General features: G+C 61.3%; 1 protein-coding gene across 5 annotated transcripts; it reads right to left on the reverse strand.

The window, feature by feature from the left end:
- Positions 1 to 1,129: 1,129 nt before the first annotated feature.
- Positions 1,130 to 11,730, reverse strand: EPN3 (epsin 3). 5 transcript variants are annotated; one of them, XM_070394918.1, is made up of 10 exons: positions 11,435 to 11,730; positions 7,634 to 8,298; positions 6,503 to 6,591; positions 5,744 to 5,824; positions 5,406 to 5,534; positions 4,383 to 4,470; positions 3,698 to 3,967; positions 3,384 to 3,500; positions 3,038 to 3,265; positions 1,130 to 2,837 (listed from the first exon to the last, which is right to left on the reverse strand). In XM_070394918.1, exons 2-10 carry the CDS (start codon positions 8,148 to 8,150, stop codon positions 2,503 to 2,505), a joined length of 1,854 nt encoding a protein of 617 aa, XP_070251019.1. In that variant the 5' UTR covers positions 8,151 to 8,298; positions 11,435 to 11,730; the 3' UTR covers positions 1,130 to 2,502. The 5 variants fall into 5 exon arrangements, with proteins under 5 accessions (XP_070251019.1, XP_070251018.1, XP_070251017.1 ...); XM_070394917.1 differs by having other exon boundaries at positions 6,503 to 6,621; XM_070394916.1 differs by having other exon boundaries at positions 7,589 to 8,298.
- Between the last annotated feature and the right edge of the window lie 31 nt (positions 11,731 to 11,761).

The following is an 11,761-nucleotide window of genomic DNA, read 5'->3' on the forward strand; positions in this document are numbered from 1 at the left end:
ACAGGGTGGCACCCCACAGGCAGTGGGACAGAGAGTTGCAAGGGGAGGGGGTCCATGTGGTCAGACTCCAGAGAAGCCAACTGGGATGGGACACAAAAAGGACCGCTGGCTTTAGCAACATGGCCACTGGCGGGCTTGGCAGACGGTGCTCCAGTGAGGTGAGGCTAACAGCAGCGGCTGGTAGAGTGGGGTGAGGGGGCAGGGGAAAGGCAGGGGACGCAGAGAGTATGGACATGATGTGAGAGGAAAGACACTTTCGAGACGGGTGAGGCTAATTGTGACCAATACCAAGGGGAAGGATTCGGTTTAGAGAAGGCAGTTGGTGATATGGAGGAGAGGCGTCTCTGAGATGCTGGAACGACACCAGGGTTGGCACGCCGGAGAGTCTGGTGGGTGCTCCCTGGGAGACATGAGGGCAGGGTCAGAGAACAGGAAGCCTGCTGTGAATGTGGAGCAATCCGGGGTGACAACCACCTCCAGAGTGTGACCATTGGTGAGGGTTGCTGAGGTGTCATGGAAATGCAAGGTCATCCTCTCGGACAATAGAGTCACCTGGGATTTAGCAAGACCTGGGTGAGTAGAAGACTGTGAGCCAAGACTGAAGCATGGCAAGAATGGGGTGGAACACAGCCCTTGGGGTGGTGGCGGGAGGAGGCAGGGACAGCCCAGTGGTTCCCAGCCTTCAAGGAAGGAGGGGTCTTACAGGAGGAAGATGGTCTGGAAGCAGCTGTGGGGAGCGAGGGTACCAACCTCTTCTTCTTGGGAATCAAAGCAGCACCCCTTGGGGGAGAGGGTCAGGGAAGCAGTGTTCCCGCGACAGCCAGTTTAAAAGAGCCCGAGTAGGGGAGGGGTGAAGGGTGGGCGGTCAGTGACCAAGGATGGAGACCACCTGTGTGTGTGTGGCGGGGGGGGGGGGGGGGGGGGGCAGACAGATGGGGGCTGGATTCGCACTGCCTGGCAAACCAGGAATGAGGGGGATGGCAGGTTAATCCTCCTGGTTAGCCTCTGCGGAGGGTGCACCCCGGGCCAAATGGACAGTGGCCTGGGAGGAGCCGCAGAGCCACCTCAGAAGGAAGGAACTCTTGTTCCCATTTGACAAGGAAACGGAGGCAGAGTCAGAGAGAGGTTAAGTAATTTACTCAAGGCCAGGGAGCATAACCACTTATTACTAAGTGATTATATTATTATTATTAATTACTGTGTGCAAATCTTGGAGCAGAGTTTGAACTCTTGTCAGTCTGACTCCTAAGTAGGTGCTCTTGTCCATCCTGCCTTTCACAGCCAAGGTGGGACTCCCTGCAAAACAAAAAGCGGCTCCTTTCCCCACCCCAGCCTTAGGAAGACACTGTGTGTCTCCCGAAACCCCAACTTTAGTGTTTCTGGCCTATGGAAGGCTACTGTCTCCCTGCACCCCAAAGGGGGTGGGGCTGGCAGCCTGCAGGGCCAGACCCTGAGCACTAAGGTTGCATCAGTGTCTGGTGGCCCAGTGGTTGCAGAGCATTGAGTAGAAAAGGAGGGATGGTGACCAGAGTGCTCCCAGGATGAGGTAACAGCCCCCCCCCCCCCCCCACCTTGGTTTCCCAGATCCCGCATAAGCCTTCAGGCCCCCTCTGCGTGGCTGAGATGGGGTTTGCTGCCAGTCTGGGGGCTCCTGTACCTGGCTCGCCTGCCCCTCTGAGTTCTGAGCTCCGGGAGGCTGTGGGCTTAGGGATGCTTAGTCGTTTCTCCACAGTCAAGCCCAGCACTTGGTTCACGACAGTCCGTCAATATTTGCTGATTAAGCCTGCTGTGCAGCCGGGGACCTCCAAGCCAGTGGAGCCAAACTGTCTGACGCCGGGTCCCGGCCCCACTCTGGGCTAGCTTGGTGACTTTGAGCCTCAGTCTCCTCCTCTATCAAATGGGTTTTGCACTCGGTTTAATGCTCTGCTGTCCTCATTTTGACCTTCTTAACCCAATTTCGGAGCAAGGGGCCCCGCATTTTCATTTTGGGCTGGGCCCTGCAAATAACGTAGCTAGTCCTGAATGGGAGTCATGTTACCTACTTCAGAGGGCGGTTGCGAGAATTAAAGCAAGTCATCTGCCTAAAGTGCTTAGCACGGTAATAAATGGGTTCCTTGCTCTTCCATCAACCCAACGCCCATATGTGACAAATGAATGGAAGTGATCACATGAGCGAGGGTTTAGGGAGCGACGGTGCCAGGCTGCGGGGGCTGTGCGGGAAGGGGAGCGATTGCCACAGCAGCCGGCGATTCGCGGTGTGGTCCAGACCCGCCGCCACGTCCCGCAAAGAGTCCACTTGGTGAGAGCGGACCCTGGGTTCCAGTCTTTATTGCGGGGACGTGGCCTCGGCCCCCGGAGCAGTCCAGTCGTCGGGTCTCTAGCTCCAGGGCCTCCCAAGCATCTGGGTCGCCGTCGGGGCTTCCCCAGCGGATCCTAGCCTCGCCAAAAGTCTGGGGAGCAGGTGGGCGCGGTCCGGGGCGGGGGCGGGGCCTCGGCCGGTGCTCAGAGGAAGGGGTTGGTGCCGGCCTGCGGGGCGGGGTGCAGCGGCCCGGCTGAGTCCAAGGAGGGGAGCAGCGGCGGCGGCAGGCTCGCGGGGGGCGGCGTGAAGGCCTCGGCCCGCGGGAAGACGCTGATGGAGGCAGGGAGGCTCGCGGCGGCCGGCACGCTGCTCAGGGGGAGGGGCAGGGAGGTGCTGTAGGTCATGGAGCTCAAGGACGCCCCGAAGGGCCTGCCGGCCGCAAGGCCCAGCGCCGGCGACCCGGTGCGCATCTGGTTCAGGGTCGGCCTGCCCGGCTCGCCTGCGCCAAACGGGTTGGTGGGGGATGGAGCGCTGAGATCTGCAGAACGAGAAGGGGGGGGGGGGGGGCGAGAGGAGGGTTTGGGGTGGGCCGGGGGCATAGCCCTGAAATAGGAGGGGGACAAGATCTGGGGCTTTAGAAATAAGAAGAGTGGGATTCTAGGGCAAGGGCTGGGCTCTGAAAGGAGGGGCGGAGGGAGGGGCAGTGTGGAAAGCTTGCAGGGGACAGGGGTGTTCTACCTGTCAGGAAGGGGTTCCGGGTCTTTGCAGCCTGGGGTGTCTTGACTAAGGAGTCAAGGTTGACCAAGGAGGAGGCCGAGGGGCCCAGGAAGGACTCGGGTGTGCGAGCGCGGGCCTCCTTGCTGGGCTGGGTCAGGGCTTCCCCCACTCTCCCCAGGTCAAAGGCATCTGGCTCCTTGGTACCATTTTGCTTGGAACTGGGGATGGGGTCTCCGAACAGGTCCAGCTCTGGAATACAAGTGGTCGGAGGAGGGGCTGGTCACTCCGCCGGAGGAAGAGGGCAGAGGCCAGCTCGGGGCAGGTCCCTCGTTCCCCGGAGCGGTGCCATCGCCTGCCTCCTGCTTACCCACAGGGCTGCTGGGCTTCCCCGAGGGCAGAGCCTGGGCACCCTCCAGCGCCGCCTTGGTCTCTGTGGATCCTGGAGGTTTGGCAAATGGGTCAAAGGTCGAGGTGCCACCTAGAGCTAGCCCAGAAAGAAAAGGGAGGTGAGATGGGCTGGCAGAACGAGCAGGCACTAGACTGACCTCTTCCCAGGCCATCGCCCCTCCTACCAGACAGGATCTGCTGCCCCTTGGCCCTGGACAGAAGGGGACCCAGAGGGCTGGAGGCCCTCACCCACCCCCTCTGGCCCTCACCCACCCCCTCTGGCCCTTCACTTACCAGGGGTGCTGGATGTTTCCACCAAGGCCCCCCAGGGGTCAGCCCCAGTGTTGGGGAGTTTGTTGGGGGAGGAATTCTGTGCCCAGGGGTCTGTAGCGGGGGCTCCAGCAGGCAGCACTGGGGTCCGGCCCCAGGGTTCAGAGGAGGAAAGCGTAGGGGGCAGGTCCCACGGCTGGCTTCGGGACAGGATGCTTCCCGAGGGGACTGGAGACCAGGGGTCTGCGGAAGGCCCCCAGGAGGAGCCGCTGGGCTCTGTGTTGGACCTGAGACCTGAAGTGGGAACAGCACAGACATGATCCCAGGCTCACTCTGGGCCTTCCCAGTTACCCGGGCCAAGTTTCGAGGCTAAGGGATCCATTTCACAGATTTGGGGTGCTGACTCACAACCACCCAGCATGCTGGAGCCCAAATCTAGTAAGCTGTCCCCGGCGCCTGGACTCCGGGGCACAGGCAGCTCAGGCCACGTCCCAGGCAGGGACTGGCTGGGACAGGAAAGCCAGGGTGACAGGACACAGGAGCTGGGTTCTCCAGACGTGCTCCCCCTTCCTCACTACGACACCGTGCCACACGGGAGGCTGAGGCTCAGCGACGCTCAGCTGTGGGAAAGGGGGTGCCAGCAAGTGGCCAGGAAGGAAGGGGCTCTCTGAGGCCAGCCTGGGAGGCTCTTGCAGCCCTGCATGCCCACCTGGGATGTCCCATGGGTCGGCGGAGCAGTGTGTGGAGGGCGGGGCAGGGGTGGGTGCGAAGATGTCCGCCAAGTCCAGGATGGAGGACTGTGGAGAGGAGAGGCAGCCATGGCTCAGAGGAGGGCGGGCCCAGAGGAAGGCAGGCCCTGACCTGTCATTCTGACTCCAGCTCACCCGCTCCATCCATTCCATAAACACCTCGTAATGACCCCCTGCCTCTGCACAGTGCTTCTCAGTTTGTTTCCTCGTCCATTGAGTGCCTGGTTTTCCTGACAACCTTGTGCAACAGGTACGGAAGGTGGTGCTGTGCCCATTTTACAGATGCGTCGGCTGAGCCCCAGAGAGGGGGAACAATTTGCCTGAAGTCACACAGCCAGGGAGAGACAGGGCTGGGCTAGAACCCAGGCCTGTCTGACCCTTCCTCACTGTTCTGCTCCTCAGCCCATAGGACTGGCCATAGGACTAGCTTTCCTCCCTAAGTGTCCTCGAGAAAACTGGCCACAAGTGAACATGCAGAGCCAGCAGAAAGGGGGCAGACACACCCCTGGGGTAGCATGGACAGCTTCGGAGGGTGGCCTTGTTTCCAGCAGCTACCTACTCCCTCCTCTTGAAGAATACGCACATGAGCTCATATGCCTGAGTCCACCCCCAGTCGTGATCCACACATCACATCACCCTAGTATGTCAGAGCTGGAACTATCCAACAAGCCCATTATACAGAGGAGGAAACTGAGGCCAAGACAACGACATGCCCCAGCCACAAAGTCGCAACTAATCCAGAACCCAACTCGAGGGGTCTCTGGTCAGGGTTCTTTGCATCCCTTTGCCAATAGCTTGGTCACCAGCCTATGCAGTGTGGGACCCGACCCGGGATTGCCGCACCCCCTCCACCCCCATTTCATTGAATAAACACTTAGGTAGTGCTTACTGTATACCCAGCACTGTTCCGTAATCTTTACAAACATGAACTCAGTTTATCTCCCAGGCTCTTGCCAGCCCACGCACCCCAGCACCCTCCCTACCTGGCTGGTTTTCAGCTTCTCCTCCTCCTTCCTCTCTTCTCTCTCGGGCTCTCTTTCCCTCCGACGGGGGGCTGCAGCCCCAGCACCATTGGCCATGGGGGAGTCATCTCCCCGCCAGGACCTCACCTCCTGCAGGAGGCACAGAAGGAGTGAGGAGAGCGCGGGCAGCCCAGGGCAGACTTGAGGGGACCCGAGCCGAGTGGAGAAAAGTGCAGGGCGGGCGGCAGCTGAGAGGTTAGGCACCGCGGGACCACCAGGTGAAGCGGGAGGAGCCTGGTTAGTGCCCCGTGAGCACCTCCACCAGCACCGGCACCAGCACAGGAGGCTCAGCCCACTACCTTCCGGTGCTCCTGCCGGCTCAGGCGAAGAGCCAGCTGCAGCTGCAGGTCCTCGTCCCTGAGGGAGGTTGGGGGGACTGGCTGCCAGGGAGGAAGAAAAAGGTGAACTTGGCCCAGCCCTCCCACTCCTGGGCCCGAAGGCAACATAGCTCTGCACAGGGCAGGGGATGGGGAGAAATGCCCGCCCAGCAGCAGTGTGGTGGGGCCTGCCCCACGCTGAGACAGCTCCATCCTTTTCTTCTGGACCCCCCGAGTCTCCGCGGGCCCTGCTCCTGTCTGGTCTACCCGGATCCACAGAGGAAGGTAGCATGGTGGTTGTCCCTGCGCCCCCCCCCCCCCCGCCCCCAAAGGATAGCTGATGGCGGGGGGGCGGGTGGGGGGGTAGTGGTGGTGGTGGCGGCATGCCTCTGTGTCTCCTGGGAATGTGTGTGTCAGCATATGCACCCCCTTCCCCTCTATGAGGCGGCCGGAGGCCCGTACCACACTCATCTACTCCAACCCATGACACACTCACTATCCTTTCCAGGCCCAGCCAGAGGGGACTGGAAGCAGGAAGTGGGCCCTGCAGGGACAATCCCAGGGGCAGACAGGCCCTGCGCTGTCCTTGGGAGCAGGACCAGGGCTTTGGAGCCCAGAGTAGGGTAGCCCGAGAGTCAGGGTGTGGGGATGCAGGCACCTCTCCTTCCCCCTCCGGTTCCCTCCCCATGCCACCCTCAGCCCAGCTGGGGGGCCCCCTGGGCTGCCCGGGAGGGGCCTCACCTTCTCAGCCTCCTCGCGGCTCATGGCCAGGGCCAACTGCAGCTGCAGCTCCTCTTCTCCCGACGTCTGGGGCCGGGCCTGCTCCAGGTCTGAGGTGTAGCGGGGAGATGAGGAGGAAGCTGCAATGACCATCATGGCTTCTGTGACCACACAGGTGCCCGTGGGCTCCCACACCCCTTCCCCTCCAGAGGCGAAGGCTCAGAGAAGGAAATGGGGGGAGAGAACAGCAGGCAGCCGAGGGCCCCAGGGGGCCAGGCCGTGTAAGGTCTCCTATCCCACCCCATAAAGATCCCAGTCCCTCCTTTACAGACCCCCAACAGCTCTAAGGGGTGCCTGCTCAGAGTCCTGCAGCAAGACTTGAACCCAGGTCCCCCGACTCTTCCAGCTGGGCCCCATCCAGCCTGAGGTCAAGTAGGGTGAGAGGGTGAGATGCTCCAACCAAGGTCACGGCTCTCAGAGCCCACAGCGCACTGCAGGGGGGCTTTATGAAAGGAGGGCCCTTCTGAGTAAATCTCGGACCAGGGAAGCCCCCACCAGGATGGAGAGGAGGGTTGGGAGGTGCTCATCGGCCACCCCCATTCTCAAGGACAGGGCCCTCGAGGTGTGTGTGTTTTGGGGGGGGGGGGGGGCGTGATGGGGAATGCCACCGATGGAGCACGGTGTGCCGTGTGTCTGGGTGAAGGGCTGAGGACTTCCTGGGCCTGGTCTCATTCATTCTCGCATCAAACAATTGAGGTAGACAAGATGGCCCCTACTTAATGGGTGAGGACGCTGAGGTTCAGAGAGCTGGTTGTCCAGGCCACACAGCCTGGAAGGGGCGGGGGAAGGGATGCTCCTGGACTCCAGAGCCTGTACTTCTCCCCCACACCGTCCCACCAGACAGTGACCCAACAACAACGACAAATGCATACCAACGTCATTGTTTACCCTAGCTTGCTGAGCACCTACTATGTGCAGGGCACTTTGCCTCACATTTTACCATCCTTATCTCACGGAATCCTCATGGCATCCCTCTGAGGTCCGAGGGCCACGACGGGAACGCAGACACCTCTACTGTCCCCAGCCGTGCACCCGAGGCCCACTCACAATTGTAGGAGGACGGAGAGCCCCTCGAGCGGCCGTAGTCCTCACCCTGGCGGCGGCTGAAGCCCAGCTGCCCGCTGCCCATGGCCATGCCCTCCAGCGCCATGCGCTCCTTGGTCTTGAGGGCGTGGGTCCGCTCCTGCCGGAGGCGCTCCTCGTCCTTGAGCAGGGCCATCACCTGCTTGACCTTCTCGCGCACGTTGACGCCCTGGTCTTTGCCGTCGCGGTCGACGTACTGGAAGTCCTTCAGCGTCTGGATGGTGAAGAGGTTCTCCCGGCACTGGTGGGCCACCCGCTCCGAGCCCGTCTTGAGCAGGTAGTCCAGCAGCGTCAGCGCCTTGTACACGTGCCTCCAGTTCTTGCCGCTGTCGTTGAGCCGCCGCCACAGCATGCCCATGACCTCGGCGAAGGCCACCGTGTTGAAGGTCAGGTCCGCAATCTCGGACATGAGCGAGCTGGGCGGGCCCCACGGGTCATTGCTGGTGGCCTCGCGCACCTTGATCTCCGCCTCTGAGTAGTTGTGCACGATGTTCTTCACCTGGCGCCGCAGCGCGGAGGTCGTCATGGCTGGGGACTTGGAGGTGGGCGCCCCCCGCCCCAGCCGGAGGTGGAGGGCCGAGGGCCACCGTCGTCGTCGCCGCGAGGTCACGGTTTCCAAGGAGGGGCCGCCACGCTCTCAGCAGGGCGGCTGTGTCCTTGGGTTCCACATGGGTCTGAGGAAGAGAGGGGGGGTTGCAACTCAGGGGCAGTGGCCCACCCCGCTGGCCACTCAGTCACCCCCCGAAGGCCTGTGCAGGGTGTCCCTGCTGCCAGGAACAGCCTTCAGCAGGCATTTGTTATGTTTCTTAATTTAGTTATGATTTAGCAGGCACTTCTAGCCTTGCATGCTCATTTATCTTCACCGCCACACTACAAGATGCTATTATTATTATTTTCTCCGTTCACAGAGGGGAGAAATGAGGCTTCGAGCAGATTAATTGACTTGTCCAAGATCACAGAGCTCGTAAGTGGGGAGTTAGGATAAACCCCGGCAGACACACCCCAGTCCTTACCCTTACTGGGGGGCATGACAATGACCCCCCCCCCCCCCAGGTATGCCTACTGGCCTAGCTTCGGCTTGGTTCCCTCTCCCTTCTGCCAGGATCTAGCTTAAGACCCATCCCTTCCAACTTCTCAGTCCTCACTTTTCTCTCCTCATATTGTTAATTTTGTAGCTTGATTCACGCAATACTATTTCCTGGGGCCTTCTGAGCCAGACACAGGGCTCACGTCCTGGTGCACCTAAGCCCCATGGAGAGGCTACAGACAATCACAGCCCGGCGTGGGAGTGCAGAGGAGTACAGGGAAACCAGGGGAGACTCCCCAGAGGAGGTGATGGTTGAGGTGAGACCAGAGATCTGAAGCTAAGGGAGAGGAGGAGTGAGCCAGCAAGGTATGGGAGGGATGGCTCAGAGGGAATACTATGAGCTGGGCTGCAGGAGGAAGGAAGGAGTATTGGGAGAGGCTGCCTCTCAAAGAGATTTAGCCACCACCACCCACGCTGTACACACAAGAGCACTGAGGCCAGAGCGGGGACACGGCCTGCCCACAGCCACACAGCACGTAGGAGGCAGAGCTGCACTCACACCGCGGACTCCAGAAGACTATTCCAATGTTGACTGTCAGTGTCACCACTTGTGTAATTAATTCATAGGATTGCTCTACTGTCTCAGCCCTACCTTCTTAGCCAGAAAGTAAGCTCCCTCAGGTCAACGCCAGTCTGGGCTCCCCAAAGCCCCAAGGCCCCGGGCCCAGGGCAGAACTCTGATACCCCAGCCTCAGGGGGTCAGGGCCAGCCCTATGCCCTCCCGACAGTCACGGGACTGGGCCATCTGCTGAGAGAGAACCCAGGCCCAAGTCAGACAAATGTTCTCCCACGGCCCTACCAGAAACCCAGACCAGGTCCTGCCATCACCATTACTCTGGTACGGGTACACACGGGCATGGGCGTGCACACACACACACACACACACACACACTCACACATGCTGCCTGGACCTGCAGAGCCTCCCCTTCACCAATGAACCCCCACCAATACCAGCACCCACAGCACCCACAGAGGCTGCACCTCTCAGCTCTGCCTTGGGGCTCAGTGGGAGTCAGAAGGAGTTAGTTTTACCCCCTTCACCCCTAAATTCAGTTCACCCTCCACCCAGTCCTGCCAACACTGGGGTCATTTCAAAGGGGCCCGCGGGCCTCCGTAGTTTTCTTCAGGGCCCAGGGGCCTGGGAGAGCTTCGCCCAAATGCGGGGTTCCCACGGGGCACCCGGAGGGATGGAGAGTGCTTCATGCAAGCACTGCCTACCTTCTGTCTGCCCTCTTTCTGTCCGGCCGGCCTTCTGAGGGGATGCCACTGGCCAACCCTTGTTTAACTCCTGCCCTCCCCCTCACAAGTGACTCAGACCTGTCTTTACCTCTCTAACCGGTGGGCTGGCAGGTGGCAAGAGTCAAGATGAGAAATAATTGTGCCCCAAAGCCCGCCCTGAGTGCATGCCCCTCCCGGAGCTGGCCACCGAAACCAGCAGAACCAGTCAGGCATCGTGACTCCAGTAGGAGCGCTGCCTGGCCCTCCAGCCGCCAGGGGTAGTGGGAGGGGCCCTCGGTGTGGGCCCTGCAGCCCTGCCTGGACTTTTCTCCGGGGAGGTGGGCACGGAGGAGCCTTCTCTGCACACCTCTGCCCAAGCTGGGGGAAGGGAGGGGTCGGAAACACCTGAAGTCCGAAGGGAACCAGGTAGGGAGGAAGAAGGGGGCAGGGTGAGGCCTGGGGAGCGTGGAGGGGAGGGTGGAGGAGAGGAAGGAACGCGGGAGGGAGCGGCTGGGAGCGCTGCCAGCGGTGTTACAAGCAAAGGGTTTTATCGAACACAATATGCCCAGAAATAAAAGGGAGTGAAACAGAAACCCAGCAGCCGATAAGGCGGCAGTGGCGGCGGCAGTGGCGGCCGGGCAGCCCGGTATGGAATTACTGCAGTGACCTTGAGCCAGACCCTGTCAGGTGGAGGGAAGGACACTGAGAAGGCAGGGCCTGAGAGGCCAATTCAGAGATGGGGGAGAGGGCAGGAGGGGCAGGAGGGCAGGGGAGGAGGGAGGGACCCACTGGGGGGGTCAGGGGGCACCAAGGGCCAGCAAGGGGTGGGACCAGCTTGGGGAAGGGGGCAGGTGTCAGCCCTCACCTATATTAGGGTCCCAAGGGGAATGTTATAGCGGGGAGGGGGCTGCTGTTCCCAGGGCCCAGAGGACTGGGGAACCTGTCAGGACTGAGGAGCAGGTGGCATCCCCAGAGTGAGGGTTCCGGGAGCTGGAAGGAACCCAGATGTCTAGAGTTTTTCCAATGTCTGTGGGTGCCCCACCAGTGCACACCCCCTCCCATCCTCTGTCTGCTAAGGCAGACTCTGGCCCCTGCCCCCATTGGGTCCAGCAGGTGCAGTGGGGGGGAGTGGCAGTGCCCTAACGCTTGCTGCTGGAGGGACAGGGTGGTGCCCTCTGGCTCTAAGCTTAGGTACTGGGGGCACTGGAGTTGGGTAGGGGATGCCCTGAGCCTAAAGGTGCATCGGGGCTGAGGAGAAGGGGTTGGTAGAGAGGAGCAGGAATCTATGGGGAAGGCCACCAAAGATGCTAGTCCCAGGATGGGGAGTAAGCCCCCAGTCCTTCTTCCTGGGGGCAGCAGGGAGGGAGGGGCTGCAGGCAGGAGAGCCACTGGAGGCCCACCCCACTGCCCTGCCCTCCTCGCCCCTTTCCCCACAACCTGGGAGGGAGACTAAGCCCCAAACCTTCCATTCGGGCACTACCGCTGCCAGGGAGGGGCCAGCTTACCTCTGGTGCAGGCTCCCTCGGTCCCTGGTCCCTGCCCCGGGACCACAAGCAGCCTCTGCAATGACCCTCCAACCTGCACGGCAGGGGGACGGCACAGCTTCAGGAGCGTCCCCAGAGCCATCCACCACCGACCCTTGTCCCGGAGACCCACCCTCTCCCAGGAGGCGCGGACCCCTCGGAAGGGCACGGCAGGGTCCCCAGAATGGGCTGCAGCTCTGCCTCTTGTCCGCTGGTCTCCTGGATGCCCAGCCGGCAGGCAGCACTCGGAAGGAAAGTTGCTCAGCTGGCCGGGCAGGTCTGCCTCAGCAGTAACAGGACACAGGAGGC

The sequence above is a fragment of the Myotis yumanensis genome, unplaced genomic scaffold (genome assembly GCF_028538775.1).
Source record: "Myotis yumanensis isolate MYYU_CA2020_CCGP unplaced genomic scaffold, mMyoYum1.0.hap1 SCAF_16, whole genome shotgun sequence".
In the NCBI taxonomy this organism is placed as follows: domain Eukaryota; kingdom Metazoa; phylum Chordata; class Mammalia; order Chiroptera; family Vespertilionidae; genus Myotis; species Myotis yumanensis.